The following is a 23,412-nucleotide window of genomic DNA, read 5'->3' as shown; positions in this document are numbered from 1 at the left end:
TATTTTCAAATCCTATGTAGAGAAGAGTTGAGCTCAGTTGAAGAGCTGGCCATCGTTCCTTGATGACTGTGTCTAAAGGACACTCTACTTATTTAGTCAACTGACTTTCAGTCAAAATTTTTACCTGGAGTACAAAGTGAAGAGTTGTCAACTGAATTCCTAGTCAGCAAGAGTCCTGTTTAGTGGGATAGGATCACATTCAGATTAGTCTTCTGATTGATTTGAAGAGTTTAGTACTAGTATGTACGTATTAAAAACCCCAGAAATCGGAATCTACTTTTGTCTAATGTTGAGACCTGACCTGACCTTTTAAACCATCAATAGAGCTTAGTTTGTAATAGTTACTGTGAGATTGTTAGAGGAATGTAGTGGTAGGTAAGACTGCTGGCTTTCAGACGCGGTTTCACATTTTGATTGCTTACAGAGAATGAATTTGGGAAGAGGTTATAGTATGATAAAAATAGGTTATTGTACATTCTAGATTTTGGGTGATTATTGAATTAAAATAAAGTTTGTGTTGCTTGGCTTTAGAACATTTGGGAATGAGTTATAGTCACAGCAATTAACACACAGCAGTCAAAGGTAGGTTGATTCTTTGAAGGTGGGCATACTGTTGGGGTAGGAAGTAAGTGTTGTTTCTGGTATTTTCCTTTGGTTGTTGAATCTGTAACACAGGCTAGACAGGTAAGATATGAAATAGATTGATGTTTTTATCTTATGTATAAATGGATAGCAAATACCATTAGAAATATTAATGCTTGTGTATCAGGAAATTTTGTTTCATATTATTTAGAGCATGTGTGCTTCTGAAATATTTCACCTTTCACTTGGGTGATGATTAATATTGGATTTTGGAGCCTTACAGGGTAACCATGAAGTCTTGACGAGAGTAAGTGTCAGTTACTGTTAGTAGAGCTGATACAGGAACCCATTTCCTGTATTCTCCTCTAGGCTTGTACTTTTTTTCTTTTTCTTTCTTTTGTAGAAAACTAACAAAATTATAGTGGGGAGCAGACTTTAGATTTTTTTGAAGTGGAAGTGAAAGGCCATGGAGGTCCCAAATGGATCCAATTCTTTAGATAAGAGCATATCTTATGATATTGTAAAGCTTCATGTAAAATTAATGGGGACAGTTTTTTTGTTAAATTAGGTCCATTTCTAGTCATTGGAAGCATTCTTCCTCGAGTCTACACCTCTGCTGTTAGTATTCTATTTTGGAGATGAGGTAGGGAAGAATCAGAATGGGAACTTAAGGATTGCTAAGTAGCAGTTACGTCTCTCACCCTCTTTCTTTCAAAATGGAAGTATATGCCAATATATTTTAGAGAAATTATATTTGTAAGATGGTCTAGTGCGGGTGTCCAGATTACTGAGTGAGACCTATTGTCTGTTGCCTGGTAGGTAAGAAGACTAATAGTATACAAAGGAAGTTTTACTGAATAGAAACAGAACAACAAAAACCAGAACGGGAGGAAAGCACGACAGTGGCTAATTTAAATTTTCTATGAACCTTTCTATACAGTGAACATGTTTCATTCATAAAGTTTGATTTTTGTGATTCAGATAACAAATTGGAAAACTGAGTTTTTTGAAGAGTGGTTTAAATACTTGATACTGTCCATCTATTGGCTAAGATGTTATATAAATAAATTGGTTTGATAAATTACTTGATTATAGTATTATGGATCAAGTTGTGAGTGTATTAGGTGATTTAAGGTTTCTTTGCATCAGAATTTTCTTATACCAAGAAATTATTTCTTTCCCTCAGAAACAAATTGAAAATCTCAGGTTTACATGCAGTAGTTATTATTTCGCAATTAAGTGACCTGAAATGTAAGTCTAGTTTGCAATGAAAATTAGACCTAAGATTTGCTTAACCTATTTCCATTCTCTGGCAGTTTTTTAATAAAAAAAATCAAATTGTTAGTGTTTATTTAAGGTACTGTTTTCAATCCAGGAACAGTGAATTAATTCATTTCTCTTATTTGATTCTTATTTGATTGCTCATGTATTTGTCATCTGTTTATATCCAGAAAAGTAAAAAGTAGGGTCCCAGCCAGCAAAGGCCACAATTGATTAGTTTGGGAGAGATGGCATATAGCTGCCCTTCCTGTCAGTGGTACCTGTGATTGATTGCTTCTGATGACTCAGTTTTAACTGGAAAGGCAGTATCTAGCCTGTTTGAGGAACTTGATGCATTTAGGGTGAGGATAAATAGCTTTAAGAGGAGTTAATGGCCTCATGATTATTTACAATAAAATGCTGAGAACCATTGATCCAAAGCAATGACCTTGAACCTGGGTGGTGACGTGACTCAGTGGGCAAATACTGCTTGCTCCAAGTCTGACAACCTGAATTTGATCCCTAGGATTCATCTGAGTTGGAAAGAAGGAGAGAACCAAAGTTGCCTTCTGACCTCCAGGACCACATACTCCATACCCATAAATGATGAATGTCAAAACAAATTCCCAAACCCAAGAATGCCCTCATCTAAGTAGCATTTCTTCCCTGTTTTTGAGACAAGATCTTGGTATATAGCTCAGGCTAGCCTTGACCCACAGTCCTTCTGCTTCAGTATCCCAAATGCTTGAATTATGGTATGTGCCTCCAGGCTTGATCCTCTAAGGAACATTTGTTACTGAGATAGACGACCTAGGTTTTCTGATTTATGGAAGGTTAGCAGGTTTGTTTTGATACTGTGATTAAGAAATCTTACTCAGCCGGGCAGTGGTGGCGCACGCCTATAATTCTCGCAGTCGGAAAGCAGAGATCTTTTGAGTTTGAGGTCATCTTGGTCTACAGAACTAGTTCCAGGAGAGCTAAGGCTACATAGAGAAACCCTATCTCGGCCCCCTTCCCCTTCCAAAACAAAACAAAACAAAAAAGGAAAAAAGACCCTACTTTAGTAGTGGCAGAATTTCAAGTAGTACAATCCTGCTTTAAAAGCTGAACACCTCCCCCACAAAGATACTTATATTTACTCTTAAAGGATAGAGACTGTGTCTTTCTGTATTTATCCTCTCTGCAGTTCTCTTAACCTAATGAAAGGGGCCATGTTCTGAGGAATGTTAGATGACTGTCACTGGGAACCATCAGAGTATGCTTGTGCAAACATTGATGGTTGTGATGTTACTAGTGATGTCATCTGGTGAGACCAGCACTAAGTATGTGAGAAATGTTAGATGGCATCTGACTGTACTTACTGTTCAGAACATGTTGTATTCAGTAAAGTAGTACAGAACAAGGCATTTCATGTTTCATCTTTTTGGCCAGGCAGTGGTGGCGCACGCCTTTAATCCCAGCACTGGGGAAGCAGAAACAGGTGGATCTCTGTGAGTTTGAGGCCAGCTTGGTCTAAAGAGCAAGTTCCAGGACAGGCTCCAAAGCTTCAGAGAAACCCTGTCTCACCCCCCACCCCGGGGGGGAGAAAGAATTTTGATACTGCTTTAAATAGTATGTATTAAGTTACCTTTTAACTGGTATGATGAGATAAATTGTAGGTCCTAGAATATTAAATTAGTCATTCAGGCCAGTGAACTGTCCTATTAAAACACTTAAGGTATGGCCATTTAGCTTCTCTTCCCAAGCCTGTAGTCAGTGGTAGTTGAAATGTAGCTAATATGGCATGGTACACATCTGTAATCCCAGAACTCAGAAAAGGAGGCAGGAGGTTCACTAGAGATCTGAGGCCATTAACCTGTTGTGAGTTGAATGCCACCAGTAGGGGTGCCAGACTTAAGACTGTTTAAAAAGGACAAAAAAGATAGCCTGTTTGTTTAATGTAGACTCTAACTGAAGCAAAATGTACTTCTAACCAATCATTTTTCCTCTGAAACAATAGTGCCCATAGTCTGCCTTCTTTCATAAGAGAACCCTTCAAGTGTTTAAAAATTATGTTTTTCAACATATTTTGATGCTATGTATATAAGGCATTGTCAAATGGCAGTTAAGAAGTAGTTCTGTTCCCACTGACAGGTGTGGATAATGAACTACGGACTTACCAAAAAGTAAAAGTAATGGTTTTGTTTCTACTGATGAAGAAAGTGTCTTAGAATAGGTAGTATTTGAAATGAGATGAGATATGGGCATTTTAGGCTGAGAGAATAACCAGAAATTTAAGAGATGAGGCATAATGGAAGTGAGAGGGAAAGAAGCTTCCCAGACTGTGTACCAGGATATTCAATGTTCATTGTTGTTTTCTTTGTATTTGAAGTGTGGCGAATCATTGTGGGAAATCAATAAATTATCACGTTTGGAAAAATACTAGATGTCTTTTCGTGTACATTCACAAAGTAGTTAAGGTTATTGAAAATTTTGATGTCTTTTGAAGTGAAAAAAATGTACTGTTTTTCTCACTCTTTTGAATACTCATTAACAGGTAGGAAGCCTCAGGAAAACAATATGCTGTCTATGTATTAGAAGTGAGTTGCAAAGCTGGAAAATATTCTTATTCAAGCTTAATAGACCTAGTTTCTTAGTTTTTCAGTGATTCTATGCTTGACATGGTTTCCTTTTTTTTCGTGTTTTGTTTTGTTTTAAATGGAGACAGGGTTTTACTACATTGCCTTAGCTGCCCTGAAATTTGGATTGTGTACTAGGCTGACCTCAAATTCATAGATCCACTTCCCCCTTTCCTCTAGTGCTGGAATAAAAAGTGCGAGCCACAACAAATCATGGACTTTGGTTTCTAAGCTCCTCACTTGCATTATGAATCTTTCCCTGTGAGCATTCAACATTGTAAGTGCTCTTAAGATGCCCTGCTCAATACAGCATAGAAGTACTCCACTGTGAATTAAGAGAACAGTTTAAAGCTGTTAACCTCCTTGGTCTGGATACTAGCTTTCTAATGGAGCCTAAGACTGTTTACTTCTCTCTAGTAGCTGAGACATTACCCTGGCACATATTCAGTTCCCATATTGATATACAAGAACTTATTTGAGTAAATTCATAGAGAATTCTTCTTAGTAGAGCTATCAAATGAGTGCCTGTTTTCTTCTGATTGTGTATGTGCCATTTTCTCACAGGTAATCATTCTTTGCTTACTGAAATTTAAGAAAAGAAAAATAATTGTACAAATGTTGGAGTTGAATAAATAATACCCAAAGACTTCAGTCTATCTGCTCTATTGCATATATGTAGAAGTATATAAAATAAAAATAAATCCTCACTTATTGAGATTCAAATCTTGAAATTTTTTGTATATAATTCAGGTGTCTTGTTTTCTTTTGTACTAATGTGTTAGTTTTTATTTTTTTTCTTATTACTAATGTATTATTTGAGACATGGTTTCATTAAGTAGTCCTGACTGTCCTGGAACTTGATATGTAGACCAGGCTGACCTCAAATTAAGGAAACTCATTTGCCTCTGCTGGATTAAAGGCATGCACAATCGTGCTAGACTCATATATTATTGTAAGTGCCATTATTGTAGTTAGCAAAATTGATGGTATTTTCTTTTTTTTCCTCGTGTGTATGTGGGGTGCCTGTGTGTACACAAGCATCCGTGTGTGTCCTCTTTAAATTAACTATTTCATGGATATCTTTGATTTCCAGTGCATAACCAAATTTCTCATTATTTAAAAATGCCTTGTACAATTGGCTTTTAGTTGAATCAAGATCCAGGCAAAGTCCATGTATTGTGTTTAGTTATGTGTGTGTTTAAATTTTATCCAAACCATAGCTCTCTTCTCCTTTGTTTTCTGAGACAGGGTTCTCATTATATGTACCCTGGAGAGTTTGTGATGATTAGCATTAATTGTCAACCTAACAATTTAGAATTAATTGACAAGGAAATGGACCTCTTTATATGCCTTTGTGTGGGGTTTTATCTTGATGCTATTATTTGGGTGACACTGGGATCCTAGAACTGAGCAAAAAGTAGGTAGTGCTCATTCATGCTCTCTGTTTCTGATTGTGGGTGCCATGAGACCAACTGCTTCAGGTTCTGTCACCCTGACTTCCCCACCTGTTTTGATATTTTATTTATGTTTTAACACATAAAGCTTGCCTGATCAGAGTGCAGAGCTAAGCCACTAGAGGCCAGGGAGTGGTGGCACACACCTTCACTCCCAGGACTTGGGAGACAGAGGCAGAGAGACTTCTGTTAGTTCAAGACCGTCCTGGGCTGCACAAGATTTAATCTGTCTAAAAGTGAAACAGAGCTCACACACTTGGGGTCATCCCACACCTTTAATCCCAGCACTAGGGAGGTGGAGACAGGAGTAATAAGGCTGGTTGGAGAGAGAAATATAAGGCGAAAGGAGAAAGCTCAGTGCAGCCTGAGGTTTGGTGGAGACAGTTGCAGTCTGGAGATGTGGTCGGAGAACAGGGTCACCCTTTAGTCTGAGCATTGGTAGAAGTAAAAGGTCTCTCTAGTGGCTGGCTGCACTGCTCTGATCCTTCAGCTTTCACCCCTACTATCTGATTCTGGGTTTTATTTATTGAGACCAATTAGAATTCGTGCTACACCCACCATGAGGGACTGTACCTTGAGCCATGAGACTTCTCTCTCCTTAGTTGCTTTTGTCTGGATATTGTCACAGCAGCAGGGAAAGAAACACAGATAGTGACCTAGAGCTTCCTATGTAGCCCATGCTAGCCTTGAAGTATCCACTTGCTTCAGCCACCAAATGCCATCATTTTAGGCATGACTCAACATGCCTGACCTTTCTCCTTTTTACTTTTTGTCGTAATTTGACTCTTATGGTTCTTTTATCAGTCTCTTATAAAATTCTTTTATATTGCTTTTGAAACTGAGTCATACCTTAATTACAATAGCCTTCCTTCCCCCTTTTCTCCTTCCACCCTTCCTCTTGGTATTGGGGTCAATGGAAACTTCATTCATTCATTCATTGACTGACTGACTGACTGACTGACTGACTCACTCACTCACTCACTCACTCACTCACTTGTTTATATGGTGGGGCTTCATATAGTCCAGGATAGTTTTCAACTCAATATAGAGCCTGGGACCACCATGAACTTTTGATCCTCCTACCTCCACCTCCCAAGTAATAGGATAAGAGGCCTGTGCCATCATGCTCAGTTTTAGAATCATCTGAAAATATCCCTCTGATCATGTCCTGATTAGAAACCCATGCTTGATTATCTCTTGAATGAATCCAAATTATACCCTTTTTGGTCTGGTCTGTCAGTCATGTGTCTACTTGCTGTTTTTAAAACCACTTTAATTTAGTTTTATTGTTATTATGGTGCTAGGGATTGGACTCTTAGCCTCATACTTGCAAAGCATGTGCTCCTCCTCTGAACTGTCATCCAGTTCTCACTGAATCATACCACCTTTCTCCAGTGGAACTAGAACCAAGTTCATACCATGCATGTAACATTTTTATTCTTCAACAAGTTCACAAACATGTTTGAGAAGAAAAAAATATATTTGTGTATTATTCTAGGACTAATAATGAGTATTCAGAGAATCCTAGTTGATGTACCCAGCCTGCTATTCCTATCCTCCCTGAATCCAGAGTTTCTGCCAGTTGAAAGAGAATGTCTTGATCTGGGTCTCTTGTTTATTTAGTGGTTCGAATCATTCTGTGGTTTGAATCGGGGACCACATGTACACAGTTTGCATGTTAACTGCTTTCCCATCACAGTAGCTGTGAGTATCAGTTACCTTTTGGTTTTGTTTAGAATTGACCTCAGGCAGCCACTGTTGGTTGAGCAGAATTGAAAATGATGTGAAACCTTTCTGATAACTTTGCCCGGTGCATGAATTAACTGAATCACCTGATAGAACTTTTGATTAACAGACACCCTGGGGTTCGTTCAGCTTTAATAAATTAGGATTTCTAGGAATGGAATAGAAATGATAGATGGGCAGTGGTGGCACATCTTTTATTCCAGCATTAGGGAGGCAGAGGCAGGTGATCTTTGTGAGTTCAAAGCCAACCTGGTCTGCAGAGAAAGTTCCAGGGCAGCCAGGGCTCCACAGGGAAATCCTGTCTTGAAAACTTTTTTTAAGTCAGCAGTTTTTAGACGATTTTAGGTAGCAGGGAGATCATTTTTATTTTTATTCATTCTGGTATTGTAGACCATAGCTTCCTGTCATTTGGGGCATTACAGCATTTATTCCTCTTGACGTTCAGAAAGTTCTGATAGGTTCATTTTACTTTTCAAGGCTATATAGACTCTTGCTTTGAATTATACTAGGCAAAGCACATGAATCCAATGCCCAAGATAAAGAAAGATACAGAATCCAGAGAAATGGCATGTTAGTTTTCTAAATATAAACTGAGCTCAGATTTAAAGCTCGGAACCCTTCAGCTCTCTGAAAGCTAGTTTTATCTTTGTTTAATGAATACCTTTAAAAGTAATTAAAATGGGAGGGCTTATTAATATATTGGGATTGGATAGTTTTTTTAAATAGATTTTGAACATTTAACGAATGTCAGTAAAAGTGATTTGAACAATTAACATGGTTTAATTTGCTTTTGTCATATTTCCCATGGAAATAAATATATAAATTGGAGAAAGAAAAGGTCTTTATTGGACCACATGATTTGATTTTTAGAACCGGATGTTGCGGTTATGTTATTGAGCAGAGGAGAAAGACTGGAGCTTCAGGATTGTCAGTGAGTTAATGACAGACCCAAAAATAGAATCCTCTGCTCTTTGCCTTGGTTATGATTTGGTTTGAAGAAGGGGGCCTGTGATCTGGTTCTGTAATTGCAGGAAGTAAGGTTTTGGGTTTGGAATAAGTTATAACAACTCTGTTGTGTTTGGTCAAGAAGTCTTCTCTTTCCTTTGTGTTTACCACCTGCTTTAAGAGCATGGTTTGAAGCAGAGGGAAAAAAAGGGGCCAGTCTTAAACTTCACGCTTTAACTCTTAAAAGCTGAGGCTAATGATTGCTCCCTCCCCCAACTCATTTTGTTTGTCTCTTGTTTCTTCTCGGTCTTGATTCGTTTCAGGAGTGGGGCATATACTATGTAGTTAGTCCATAGGAAATAGTAGTGGTTTCTTTTTCCTTTCCTTTTTTTTTTTTAGATTGTATGAACCTTAAAAATTGTTAATTTATTTTTTGACAATTTCATACATGTATGCATTGTTCATATCCGCCAACTCTCCCATCTCATTTCAAACTTTTGTAATGGGCTGTATTTGTATCATTGTTTAGTGACTAGAGTATGGTTTGGAAATAATGGAGGCCTTAGAACACACTGTTGAATGGATCAATTTGAAAGTGATTGTTAAGGGGAATTGCTTTCTAGCGAAGTCATTGCTTTACTTTCTTCTATTCTAGCTTTGGATCTTGTGGCAGGTACTATACAGGAAAGAGCAGGAACTTGGCAGAATAAAGACACGTGTATGGCTACTGAACTCTTCCCCCTAAACAGATATGATGGGATATAATTCACATATCATATAGTTTATCTACTTAAAGTGCAAAATCCAGTGTGTTTTAGTATACTCACAGGTGCAAATAGCACTGCAGTCTAATTTTAGAACTTTTTCCTCCCCCTCTAAGACACTCCATACTTCACAGCAGCCAGTCCCTACCCTCCTTTTTTGTCTCCCCTCTCTGGCAGCCCTAAGAGAGTCTATTTATCAATTCACATTTGCCCAGTTTTGAATATTTTGTATAAATGAAATGGAATCATATGATTAGGTTTTTGGCTTGTGTCTTTTTTTCCTTTAGCATAATGTTGTCACGGTTGTAGCATGTATCATTTCTTTTTGTCAGTTCTGGATGAACATAGTACTTTTATATTTAACACACTATTCACTCACTCCTCAGTTGGTAGGCATCTGGATTGTTTTACTCTTTTGTTGTTAGGATTTAATTCGTTTAGGTTTTTCTTCTGGGTTCATATATTCAGGGAGGTTTTTTTTTTTAACTCAGAAGTGGGGTTGCTGAATTAATATAAGTTAGCTTTGATGGGCTGATGGACTTTTTCAGAGGATTTGCACTAGCACTAAAGGATTTTAAGAACTTAAAGAAGTTTAAAATTTGTAAATTATTTCAAATTTTATTTCTGGGTGCAGGTGTTCCTACTTTTTCCACCATGGCTTCTGGGGGTCAAAATCAGGTAGTCAGGTTTTCATAACTAGTTTTCCCCCCCAGGCCAGCTTGCCTGCTGTGATTATGGTTTTGATTTGTATTTCTTTTGTGGTGAATAATGTTAAATACCTGTGTATTTGTTAGATAGCTGCCTGTCTTTGTAGCTAAGGCTGTTGAAATGTTTGCCTGGTTTTAAATTAGGTTACTTTTTTGATTACCGAGTTTTGAAGATTACACACACACACACACACACACACACTTATACATTCTGGATATAACTTGCTCTTCTAATTGACTCTAAATTCTGTTGAGATAGAAGTAATAGACACAAAGACTAGATTAGAGATCTGGTCAGTTTCAAACAGATCTTATTTTAACTTGCTTTAAAAATTGTCTGTGTTCAGATGTACATGTGTGGAGATCAGAGGCTGGTTTTGTGGAGTTGGTAGTTTATGTGGATTCTGGGGATTAATCAAGGGTGCCAGGCTTGAAGGATCATTTTACTAGCACAGTGTTTTAACTTTCTTTTTCACAATTCTGGAAGAAATGGGTTGACTGATTTATTGAACAAATGTAAATACAGTAGTCAACCACTGTAACAGTAACCAACTCTTAGCAACTGCTCTTTACCTGTTCTTCACACCTAGTCTTCTGGCAACAACATTGCCATCTACTGTCATGTCCTAGATAAGAGCTTGGCTAGTCTGGACTGTTTGTATAAATGGAATCATCTATATTGTAATACATAAAAAGATATTATTCTTTTCTTTTTATGGTAGAATAATAAGTTACATATGTTGTCATTGATATATACATTGTTTTCCTATTCATTAGCTGATAGTCATTTGTTCTTTAATTATGAATAGCCAAATGCTATGGAATGTTTAAGTACAAATTTTTAAAGGAATATATAAATTGTCTTGGAGATACATATATCTATAAATAGAATTGCTAAGTTCATGGTAACTTCAAACTTTGAAAGGTGTGTATGTTTCTAGGGATTGAATTTAGGGTCTTGAGCATGTTAGGTAAACAGTCTGCCACTGAGCTGTTACCTTCAGTCTCCTTTTTTTTAAAGATTTATTTTTATTATGCATACAGTATTCTGCCTACACACAAGAAGAGGTCACCAGGTTTAATTATAGATGGTTGTGAGCCACCATGTGGTTGCTGGGAATTGAACTCAGGACCTCTGGAAGAGTAGTCACTGCTCTTAACCTCTGAGCCATCTCTCTAGCTCCCTCCTTTGCCTTTTAAAAAAATATAGTTGGTAGAGGAAAATATGCTTTCTAAAGAGTTAAAGAGTCAAAATAATTTTGGCTAATTCCACAGCTCTTTATTACCACCTACCTATAGTACAGACTACCATGGGTGATGTTTGGGTCAGCAGAGCAAATGCGTCCAGATTACTGCCTCACAGTAGAGGTGAAGAGGGACAGATCAAGTCCTAGATGTTTGTCTTTTATTAAGGTCTACCCACCTACAATGTTACTTCTTTGGAAAGGAGTGTTTAGAGAAGGTGTATTAAGAGTTAGAACTGTTGGCTCTAACAGAGTTGAGATAGCAGAGCCCTGAGAGCCATCTTATATGAAAAGATTGAGGTTTTATGATGGTGGAGTCATTTTTAGGAATGGTAAGTTTAAAATTTTCAGTAGGCAGTGTTTTGTGCATGGTTGGAGAACTGAGGAGACAGACAGGTTCGCTCTGCATATTGACTTTTAAAGTACAATGCTAGGTAAACTACTTGTGAAGTAAAACAGCAGGGAAAAGGTAACGTTGGACCTAAGCCCTGTGGTTTGACTGTGATTGTATTTCTGCTCTATCTTGCTGTGGGTGACCTCTTTCTGATTTTTGTGTTTTGATTATGATTCACTTACACACATTCATTATTTTGAACTCCTGCTTGGAGGATTTTTTTTTTTTTACCCCAGACCTAGGTCAAAGGTGAGTTTCTTCTATGTCTTACAGACATTTTAAGTGAGATTCTAGCTCTGAGCTTGTGTGCCAAGAGAGATACGACAGTACTGCTGTACTAGCCCCATCCCCATGCTTCCACTTAGTGCCAAGGATTAAAAAACAGTTCACCTTGATTTCTCTTGAATAAGACCTATGTTTTGCTGCTTTTACTTTTAGAGATCTCAGAGTTTGTCAGAATGTTCAAGAAAGGCTGGTTTTAGTACTCTGCTACCTTTGGTTTCCTCCTCCTTGTCTAGTTTTACTTTCATACTTTATTTCATACCAAGTTTTTGATTATTTTATAAGAGTTTTTAGCAAATGTAGCTGGCATTATAGTTATTTTCAGTGGTTATGGTCATCAGGCCATCCATCTTGTCATCCCAACAAAAGCAGATGTTTCTGCCTTTTAGTTACTGAAAACCCATTTAAGTTTCCTAAAGGTTATAAACTTAGATTAAAATCTCGTGATTTATTTGACTCTTTTAGTGTTTAGAAAATAACAGAGTTCAAACAAGGTTTTGTATTCTTTGAAAACAAGTTCTTACAACTTGTTCTTACTGTCTAAAATGTTAGCCAGCAGCGCTGTGCTGGATCTAGGAATGAGTGGACTCTTCAGAATAAGCACTACCTGTAGATGCTCACATTTCACCGTGTGTACTCTATACATTGTGTACTTAACCCACTCCAGTCTTTCTGTAGTCCTGCTATCCTAGGCATTTGTGTATTATATTTGTGCCTAGTAAAAGTATTGGCATTCTGCCATTATACCATGTGCTATTAGATATATTTATATTTATTCATTTATTCTAAACAGGTCTATAATGGTTAATTCATAAAATTAGCTCGTTGGTATTATCCCCAAATTTTAATGAAGAAAATAGTAGTGTATCAGAATCTGAACTTCTCAAATGCCCTTTTACTCAAGTGCTACTCTGCTCTTAACTTTCTGATTTGAAAGCTGTAGTGTGAATAGTAAAAACCCAGAGACTAATATTGGGGTTCAACCAGAAAAGCAAAGCAGCCAAGCCAGTAGAGAAGTCTTACCTCCATCAAGGCTAGGTGACCTTGAACTAAACAGACAGCCTCTCCTCATTTTCCCACTAGTGCTGGGATTAAAGGCATATGACTCCTTAGTACTAGGATTAAAGGTGTGAGCTGTCACCATCTGGATTTAATTCTACATTGAATTTTGTGCATCACAGGGTGGCCTTGAACTCACAGAGATCCATCTGACTCTGTCACCCAAATCTTGGGATTAAAGGTGTGTATCACCATTGCCTGACCTCTAGTGCCTTTAGCTTTGCCTTTGGTCTTCATACAAGATTTATTTATTCAAATACAAATAATATACTACTACATAAAGCACTGCAACTATTTCTAAAGATCAAGCGGATTTAATAGGCAAAACCAATAAAGATAACATTTTTTATTGAAGACTGTTGTATGGGGAGAGGATATGGGCATAGATAATACTGGCATGCTCAGTGCCAATAGTAGCTTTCAGGCACCTTGCTGGAATGCGGAGACTCCTGCTGAATACTTTGGACACACTCTGTTCTGTGACTCATCTGTTAAATATTATGAGGTCTCAGCACCTTCCATGTCAAAGTTTTTACAGTGTCTGTCTCTTCTACGTGATTGATATGTGTGTCATTGATACTATCAGTAATACTTTTCATTCATACATGCTTTCTTAATTGTGATTCTTTTAGCTTTTGATTTTTGTTTACGATTTTTATTAGAATTGTAGTTGGGTTATAGTTTCTCGAGGCATCTAGTGATTAATTCTTTTTTACTTTTAGATTTTCTTTGTGGCCAGATGGGTTTGTATGGACAAGCTTGTCCATCTGTAACTTCATTAAGGTGAGTACTCTTTTCTTCTCTTTCTTTTTTTTTTTTTAATTGGAACATCTAACATTTGAAAAGTTATGTTGGTCATGTCATGTTACAGTGAAATTCAAGCTGAAGCTTATAGGCCCATATTTGTATATGGTGTGGCAGCCAGGCTCTGAAGCCACAGGCTCCACCTGAGGTGGTCACGTAGCCCTGCAGACAGGCTGTCACTGCCCTAACAAGGGGTCAGGATGTTTTGCTCCGTCCTTTATAATTTGGAGGATGTCTTAGAGATTCTGATTCAAGCCTATGTGAAAGCTAGCATATAGAGCAGACAGGTAGTTGTGGATATGACAAAAGGCCATTCACCTGGTTACCTAGGAGACAGAATACTAATGTATTTCCCCTAAGTTAAGTTTTGGTATAAAGACTGTTTGGAGAAACTCTTCAGGATGTGAACTCAGGATTTCATGAGAGACCACTGAGAAAGAATCTTCCTCCTGATAAAGCCATGCGAGTTGTGTCTTTACTTTCGCGCCTCCACACCAGTCAAGAAAGATAGTTTATGTTAGGGTCTGGTCAAGAGAAGTTTTTATGGTCCAGGCTAGTACTGAACCCCGACAGAGGCTCAGCAAGGTTTTTGTTTTTGTTTTTGTTTTTGTTTTTTTGGTTTTTTCCAGACAGGGTTTCTCTGTAGCTTGGAGCCTGTCCTGGAACTAGCTCTTGTAGACCAGGCTGACCTCGAACTCACAGAGGTCTGCCTGCCTCTGCTCCTGAGCGCTGGGATTAAAGGCGTGCACCACCAGCGCCTGGCAAGTTTTGTTATAGAATAGCAACAGTCTTCATTTCTCCAGTGAAGTACAATAAATCATCCTTTACTATAGAAAATAAGATGTTGTTTTGTGAAGTAGTGCAAGTTTTGTGGAGTTGGGGGTATTTATACTTGAGAGGAAAATGGGATTTAGATCTGTTATTCTCTAGGGATAATCTTGAACATGAAACAACATAACTACACTTTTGTTGTTGTTTCTTAAAAATTTAATCTGCTTTCTACTTGTTTTAATTAAAAATACATTTTGATTGCTTTGTACAGATTATTAAGATAGACAAAATTACTGATTTTAACTTCTTAAAGAACGGTAAAAACATGTTATTTAGGTTATCCTCTTCTACATTAAACTAAACAAATGAAATTAAAAAGTAGAAATTAAGTTGTTTATTATAAGTTAATGGTTTCAGATTTTTTTTTTTAAAGTTACTAAATTCTTTGAATCCAATCTTGTGGTAGGCCCAGTGGGTAAAGCAGACAAATAGAGAGTTTTTCTAGGTTCCCATGTTCTATTCTTTTAGTGACCTCTGAGACATTGTTGTTTGTTCAAGAGTTGATTTGAAAAGTAACCTTATTAGGTGTGGTGATACATCTCTTTAAGCCCATCACTTGGGAGGCAAAGGCAGTTTGAGGCCAATCTGGTCTACAGATTGAGTTCTAGGGCTACTTAATAGAAAGACCCTGACTCAGAAAGCTGAAAAAAAAAAAGTAAACCCAATTTTAATTGAAAGCATTCCAAATTAAAATTTAGAATATGTAATGTTGATTGCAACAGCTACTTGTCACAGGTTGCTGCAGTCAGTATCACTTATCTGATACACTGCCACATTCTAACTTTCTATAACAGTAGAATAGCATCATTCTTAATTTCCTCAGTGAAGTACAATAAAGCATCACACACACACAAGATGATGTTGTTATGTTCAAATCCGTGGGTCCCCACAAAAGCCAACTAAGGAGACCAAGTCCCATATGTAAAAGCAAAGAGCCTTTATTTTAATCAAGTATGCAAACTCGGTCTCTCCTCATGTCCAACATGTTGGAATATCTGGAGAGCTCTGAGCTCAATTAGAATTGGATTTTTATAGTAGTAAAGGTGGGGGTGAAGGGGTCTCTGAGGTTCTGGACCCCTGATTGGCTGACATTTGTATAGGGGTGTCCTGGTGAAGTGCGCAGTCAGGTGATCATATCTACAGCGGTTGGAATGTCAGGCATTTTCTTTGAATGGTCTGCTCTTGGGTGGGGGTCGGGTAATCTAGGCCTTCCAGGCATTGTCTTAGGGAAAACTATTGAGACTCCAGACTCCATTTAAATTTATTGATGGCCAGAGTCCCAGATGATAATGGTTGGAAGTAAAGAATATCCTTTGGGTGACCTGCCCAGACTTAGTTTTCATGGCTGGCCGCTACAATGTAAGCAGAAATACTTGTTGGATAATGAGAGTTATCTGATGAGAGCTGAGGAGGAAGAGACTAGAAACTAGAGTGGTAGGTGTTATTTTGAACTTGGTTAAAATGACCCAGGGAAAGCTTCACTGAAAAGGAGACATGAGCCAAATACAGATTTGGTATGCAGAGAATGAGCATCCTAAGTAGAGAGAATCTAGAAATTGCCACAGTAGGAGGCGGTTCTGTGTTTGAGGAATATCATGCTGGCTAGTATTAACTGGAGCAGAGTAAGGAGAGGAGTAGTATATTACTAGTGTCATGAATGGGAAGTTAAGGAGAATGTAGGTTTGAGACAAGTTCTGATTTTCTAGATTCACATAAAAGGAAAATGAACAGTGAGTTTGTTTTTTTTTGAGTTTTTAGTACTAGCATTCATCAGACTAAGCTCCTTGCTATTCTAACACATTTTCTACCTACTTAACTTGAGGGTTCCCTCCTCCCACTTTGAAGGCAAGAGATCCCATCTATATTGTTCTAAAAATAATTTTGGGTAAAAAAAAGCCTGCCAATTTCTTTATCTCAGAACTGCTCTAGAACTAATTTGACTCAACAGTGATTTCTGTTCATGTGATGGGAGGAATCATTTTTTTAAAGAATTTTTAGAACTTTGAGAATGGTTGTATCAAACCATTTTTGTAGACTTTCTCTTCCACTATATAGATTTCATTAAAAATAATTTATAATGGTGTATGCTGGAACAATTATGAAGTTTTTTTTAGTATTTATGTTTAAGTTAAGGCCTAATTAACCATCAGCTAGGTTGCATACTTGCCTAAATTTTGCTTCATAAAATTACAGAACTGAGATGAATTTATAATTTACCCACAGAGTGCTATAATTCTTATGTATAATATTTGAGAATATTTTAATGCAGTTATAAATCTTATCAACTCAGACATTGAAAGCCCAGTAACATCAGAGTCACAATAAAGACTTCCATTTTTGTAATATTCTGTATGGCTCCTCCTATAAACAGAGATTCCCTTTCTCAGAGATAATGTATATGAAGAGGATGGTTGTCTGTCATTGGTTTTTGTGATTGAAAGCTGTTTTCATAAATGAAAGGAAAGATATACCCTCCCTTTCCCAGGAGGATGATAAAAACTTGATGACTTAAAACAGCTATTGTGCCCTTTCCCAATCCAGAGATACTTGTCTTGCTGTTGTGACAAAATATCTAATCAGAGAAAAACAACAACAACAAAAACTAAGAAAAACCCACCTAAAGAAGGAAGGGTGTGTTTTGGCTCATAGAGGGCCTTTAGGCAACTGGCCACATTGAATCTGCAGGCAGAAAGTGAAGAAAGCTATTGTTCCCTTTTTCGTTTTTATTCAGTCCAGGACTCCAGCCCATAAAATGGTACCTCCCACACTTAGTTTGCCTTCCTACCTCAGCCTATTGAAAACCCCTAAGAAGTGGTCAGAAGCTTGTTTCTTGCAGTGATTCTAAGTCTCATGATGTTGACAGTCAATCTTGATTGGCCATCACTTTCCAAATAAGAGCCAGAGTTCTTGGAGTAGCTTGAACCAGCAGAGATACTGCTTGTTTCCCTTCTTCTCTATGTATTTATCACCATGTGCTTATATGCTATCTATGTCTGAAAAGTGGCTAACCCAAAGTTAGAAAATACATGACTGGTGGAGAAGAGTCATCTGTATGGCCGTGGAGGTTTGCAGTCTCCAAAATAAAACTTTTTGGGTTTTGATGGGGGAAGATGAGGTAAATGGTCAAAAACTACACCTAGCTTCCTTAAATATTTACAGAAATTAAATTGTATTTTGTTGTAGGTGATGTTAGGTCCTTGTTTAGAATAAATTAGAATTGGTTTTTTAAGTTATAGTTGCTGTATTTTCATGATTTAAAAAATAAAGCAAATCCTGTTTTGTCAATAGATAATTATGTGTGAATTCAGGAAAAACTCAATTTTCCTCTGAAGTACTGTTTGTGATAGCTAAATGTATTGATATAACTAGTTCTTACTAACACTTTGTTCTTTACTTGATAGTATAGGCAAAACTACTTGAGACAGGTTCAATATGTAGCTTAAGCTGAACTGAAAATCCTGATCTTCCTGCCTCAGTCTTCCAGCTGTTGGAGTTACAGGCATCTGCCACTGGTAATTACAAGGCCTCATGTAGAGGTACAAGCTTGAGAGGTGGAAGCAAGAGGATTAGGTGTTCAAGGTTATTCTGTCACATAGTGAGTTCCAGGCCAGCCTGGGCTACGTGAACCTTGTCTCCCAAAAAAAAAAAAGAGGCAAAAAAATTATGATGATAGCCTATTGTCTTTATTTGGAGGCTCATACCAGATATTTGGACAGAAGATATCTTAGTAGAAGTAATCTAACTAGATAAAAAAGTTGTTAATTAGGCACCAGAATGATAAAAGTAAAACTCTAAGGTATTGTGAAAAGAGACATAAGAAGACACCAGCTACTCATAGGACTTAGGGGCCAGAGACAGTCAGTAACATAGAAGATGAGCCTTTGAAATGGGAATGCAGAAGTTGAGTGTGTGAGACTGAGACCTAGACTTCTGAGGAAGATGCTGGTGTTTCTGAATTGGGTTTGACAGTGCTAAATCTCAAATGTTAGAAGCATTGAGAACTGGTATACTTGGTGTTTTGGGAAGGTGTTGGGGGAATGTGTGCATGTGTGCATGCCTGTCTGTTTGCCTGCTTTGTTATTTATTTATTTCCACAAGGTTTAACTGTGTAGTCCTGGCTGACCAGGGATCTCTTAGGTAGATCAGGCTGGTCTGTCTGCCTCCTTAAATACTGGGATTAAAGGCATGTGCCAACTGAGCTTTGAGAATGCTTTCTTAAATTCCAAAGAATAGACCTGAAGGTACAATTCACTTCTTCCTTTTCTAGCTTTGCAGTCTGTTGTTTTGGCTATTTTCTTGGTAGAACTTTTAAAAAACCAGCTGTCAAAGCAGAAGTGTGGTTTGCAGAGAATCCTAGCTTCAGTTTGACAAAGCAGACTATAATGGGGTGGTGTTGGAGTTTGCAGCTGAGAGGCAATACCATACTTGTTTCAGAGAACTGCGTGGAAATGTGGCATAAAAAATGTTTTCTAAGATCTGTTTTAGTCCACCTTAATGTGATTTTGGTAGAATGCCTGCACATTGCTGAAAAACTTCAGTAAGTTTTGTAAATCATGTAAAAACATTAAAGAAAAAAACCCCTCAAGATTAGAAAGTACTCCTGTAGACTGAATCTGTTGCGTTTATATACTGAGTTTGGGTGAGAGTCTGAATAGTGAGGGATAATAGGTCATCAGCATCTATTCAGTTCCTGAGTTGACATGGCAAGGGTGGAGCTCAGACCTTGGCAGACACAATTTCTGTCTGAGTTGAATCTTAAAAATTTTCACATTCTGTTTGGCTCTTAAGTTTGGATAAGATGGATTTGAATTTAGTAATGTCTGTCTGTCTGTCTGTCTGTCTATCTATCTATCTATCTATCGTGAAGATTCATCAAGTGAAAGCCTCACAGCAAAGCAGTTTTTCCTTGAGCATTTACTCTATAGACAAATGTGCATATATCATATGACTTCTTTCTCTAATGTAGCAGCACACTTAGGATTTGGTTTCCTCAAAACAAAATAGAGGAATTCTTTTATTCAGCATAATTTTGAGGTATATCTATATTGCTGGGCATACCAGTAGTTATTCATTTTTGTATAGTTATTTGTGTATACTCACAACAATTTATTCATCTACCCATTGATGAGTGTTTTGGCTGTATTAAAAGGTGCTGTATTGGTGCGGGAGAATTGTCTGTATTTTGTCAATCATGTTTTAAATAAAATAAACGCTGATTGACCAGGCAGGAAGTATAGGCGGGAAAACCAGACAGGAAGTAGAGGTGATGCAGTGAGAACAGGAGAATTCTGGGAAGGAGGAAGCTGATTCCTCTCACTTCTGCCCAGATTCTGAAGAAGCAACATGTGATCTGCCACCCTGAGAAAGGTACTGAGCCGTGTGGCTAACATAGATAAAAATAATGGGCTAACATAAAAGCTAATAAGTCGACTGAGCTAATGGGCCAATCAGTTTATAATCTTATGGAGTCTTCTATGTGATTTTCTTTGGGGCTTGCCAGCTGTGGGGTATCAGGCAGGACAGAAACCCCATCAAACAGCCCCCTCATGTTACACTATATATATATAAAATCTATGCTGGGTCTATTCCTGCTCATTGACGAAGTTTCAATTTTCCTTTTAGAATTAACTCAGAGACCTTTTCCACGTTAAGTTTTTAGTTTTTTACTCAGTTTATGTGGTTAAAAAAAAGATCCATTTTAAAATAATATCTTCCCTTTGCATTAAAATTCCTGTAGGGAAATACTTGGAGAGTAATATGACCAGAATACAGTTAAGATTTGGATCCACACATTCCACATGTGTCTTCTGTAATTTCTCTTCAAAGTCAATTCTCTCTCAGCTTCAACTGATACTTTCCTGGGACTATTTAAGTCCTTGTCACCATTTAAGTTTTTGTTTAAATTAATCAGATCATCGGGACCTATACCAATAGTGGGTTGTAGATGGGAAATGTCTCCTAACAATCTTTGGAAGCCATTAAGAGTCTGCAATCAGTCTCTCCTAATTTGCACCTTTTGAGGTCTAATTTTTTGTAACCCCATTTTATAGCCTAAATAATTAATAGGATCTCCTCTTTGTATTTTTGTATTTTGCCAGGAGCAATTCATTTATTCATCCATGCACATATCTATTTATTTATTTAGGTTTTTTTTTTTTTTTTTTGAGGCAGGATTTTTCTGTAACTTTGGAGTCTGTCCTAGAACTAACTCTTGTAGACCAGGCTGGCCTTGAACTCACAGATATTCACCTGCCTCTGCCTCCCGAATGCTGGGATTAAAGGCTTGCACCACCACTGCTTGGCTTCAGGAACAATTTATAATCCCCAACAAGGCAAATTTTTCTTTACTTCTTCATTCTTTCTAAAGTATCTACATTTGAATCAGATAGCAAAATGTCATCCATGTAATGGTAATTTATAGATCTAGGAAATTGCTTACGTATTATTTCCAATGCTGATTTACAAAATATTGGCACAGGTTGAGGCTATTTTACATTCTGTGGGAGAATCTTCCATTGATACCTTTTAGCAGGCTGAGAATTATTATAAGTAGGCACTGTGAAGGCATTTTTTTTCCTTTTCTTGTAAATGTTTAGTGAAGAAACAGTCTTTAAATAACTATTAAGAGACCATCCTTTAGGCAATAGAGAAGGCAAAGGAATGCCAGACTGTAGAGAACCCATTGGCTGAATCACCCTATTAACAGCTCTTAGATCTCTCACCATTCTTCATTTTCCAGATTTTTTTTTTTTAAACAACAAATACAAGAGAATTCTAAGGGCTGGTTGATTCTTCAGTATGCTGAGCATCTAGTTGCTTGTATACCAGCTGTTCTAAAGCCTGCAGTTTGTCTTCTGTGAAAGGCCATTGCTTAGCCCATACAGGTTTGTCTGTCAACCATTTTTAAAAGTAAGGGCTGTTGGTCCTTTGAAATATCAGCAGCTTTTGGGCCCTGTTCATGTCAACCTTAAATGGTTGACTGTTCTTTACAAAACCTTCTAATATTTTTCCAAGAAACATATGTTAATTTATGGTTTGTTTCTAGGATTGGTGAAATGTTAATCCGAGTATTCCATTGCTGTAACAAATCATGTCCCCACAAATTCATTGCTATGTTAGCAACATATGGTGTTAATATAGCTCCTGACCTTATAAATTCGATCCATCTCATGCTCTTCTTTGCCTGAGATAAAATTCCAATTCCTAAAAACTGAACGTTTACATCCTGAGAGGCCAATTTGGATGCCAAGATTCTTATGAAATTTTTGTTATGTCTGCACCTGTGTCTACCAGGCCTTCAATGACAAAGTCATTTGTTTATATTTTTCATTTTGATCATTGTTCATTTATAGAAGTTTGCCAAATATTTGCTTTACAGTTTCTCCTGAATTTTTTGTTCTGTCTTCTGTATTTTTTTTTTTTTTTTTTTTTTTTTTTTTACAATAGGCATTAGGTTCTTTAATTGCTCGGTGAAGGAACTTCCTTTAAGATGGCAGGAAATGACTGAACTGGATTTGGCGTGAGGGCCAGATTCGACATAGGGACCTGTAAAAGGCCCTTCATGGAGTTACTTGGCAAAGGATTACCAGGAATGTTGGGCCTCCTGAGGCCTGGGCATGAGGCCCAGTGTAACTTCCTAAGCCTAATTTGAATTTGTTGAGGCCTAGTGTAACTTTCTGAGCGTAGTTTGGAGACCTGTTTCTTCCCAGCCACTGCTAATGTGGCAGAATATTATTGGCCCTTGTTCTTTACTCTGCCTCAACCCATTCCAAGCTTCCCACCTCCATCTCAGCCTATATAAGTTCCTGCCTGATGCAATTAAAGGAGATCCTGCTTCGACAGACTCCCTACTCAGTGGGTGTGTTTCTCCCCAGTGGCTGGGGGAAGGTCTGGGTCTCTGGTCATTGATGCTCACCATCCAGCTCAGCCTCTGGGAAAGTCCAGCAGGTCCGGCTCTGCCCCGCCCTTTCTGCCAGAGAAACCCATCAGATGACTTTTCCTCATTGATCTGTATTTATTAGTCCACTGTCTGCCTTTTCCACACCTGCATAATCCAGAAGGCAGAGGCATTCTGAATGGATTATTATTAGAAAAAATATTGTTTCTAGGAATGCCTAGTCTACAATCCCTTTTAAAGTGACCTTCTTTGCTACAGTTGTAACATTTGACTTTTTGATTTTTCCTCCAAATTCTGGAAACCACTTCTCCTATCCATGCATTATCATATTCATGAAATTCAATATTAATTGTATCTTGCATCCATTCCTCCAAAGGTGCTGACCTTGCTTTTAATAGCCTCATTATCCTTTTGCATAGAGAATTGTCATTCTCAGAAGCCAGAGATTCAATTATTATTTATCTAGCTTCTAAATTTAGTATCATTCTATTTGCTGCTGAAGTCAGTCTTTATAAGAAATTCATAAAGGCTTCCTTTGGGCCCTATATAACTTTAAAAATGACTCAATTTTTTCCCTAATTCTCCAATTCTGTTCCAATTCTGTTCCAATGTAACAGCATTCAAAGCTGTTACATGGCATAAATCCAAATTGTGGTCATCATATACAGCCTGCCTTTCTATAGTAGCGTAATTTACTTCTCCATAAATTTGATCTTGGAATATTTCCCTGCCTCTAGCTTTAGTTCATTGTTGAATAATCTTAGCCTCTTCTCTGAGCCAGGTACTTCATTGTAATTGTATACCAGTCTCTAAAACTCCATTAAT

The 23,412-nt window shown here is 37.5% G+C and overlaps 1 protein-coding gene across 5 annotated transcripts in view; it reads left to right on the top strand.

Annotated features, from left to right (window-relative positions):
• Window positions 1-23,412, top strand: part of Foxj3 (forkhead box J3) — a 110,050-nt gene that overhangs the window by 7,104 nt on the left and 79,534 nt on the right. For all 5 annotated transcript variants that reach the window (XM_085686495.2, XM_085686493.2, XM_085686494.2 and 2 more), the window contains exon 2: window positions 13,778-13,838. In XM_085686495.2, coding sequence (XP_085542621.1) covers window positions 13,795-13,838 — 44 coding nt within the window. In that variant the 5' untranslated portion in view covers window positions 13,778-13,794. The remainder of the gene's footprint in view (window positions 1-13,777; window positions 13,839-23,412) is intronic.

The sequence above is a fragment of the Myodes glareolus genome, chromosome 3 (genome assembly GCF_982192425.1).
Source record: "Myodes glareolus chromosome 3, mMyoGla1.1, whole genome shotgun sequence".
NCBI classification, from domain to species: domain Eukaryota; kingdom Metazoa; phylum Chordata; class Mammalia; order Rodentia; family Cricetidae; genus Myodes; species Myodes glareolus.
Note: the sequence above shows the minus strand (reverse complement) of the source record. Positions and strands in the feature narration are given on the sequence as shown.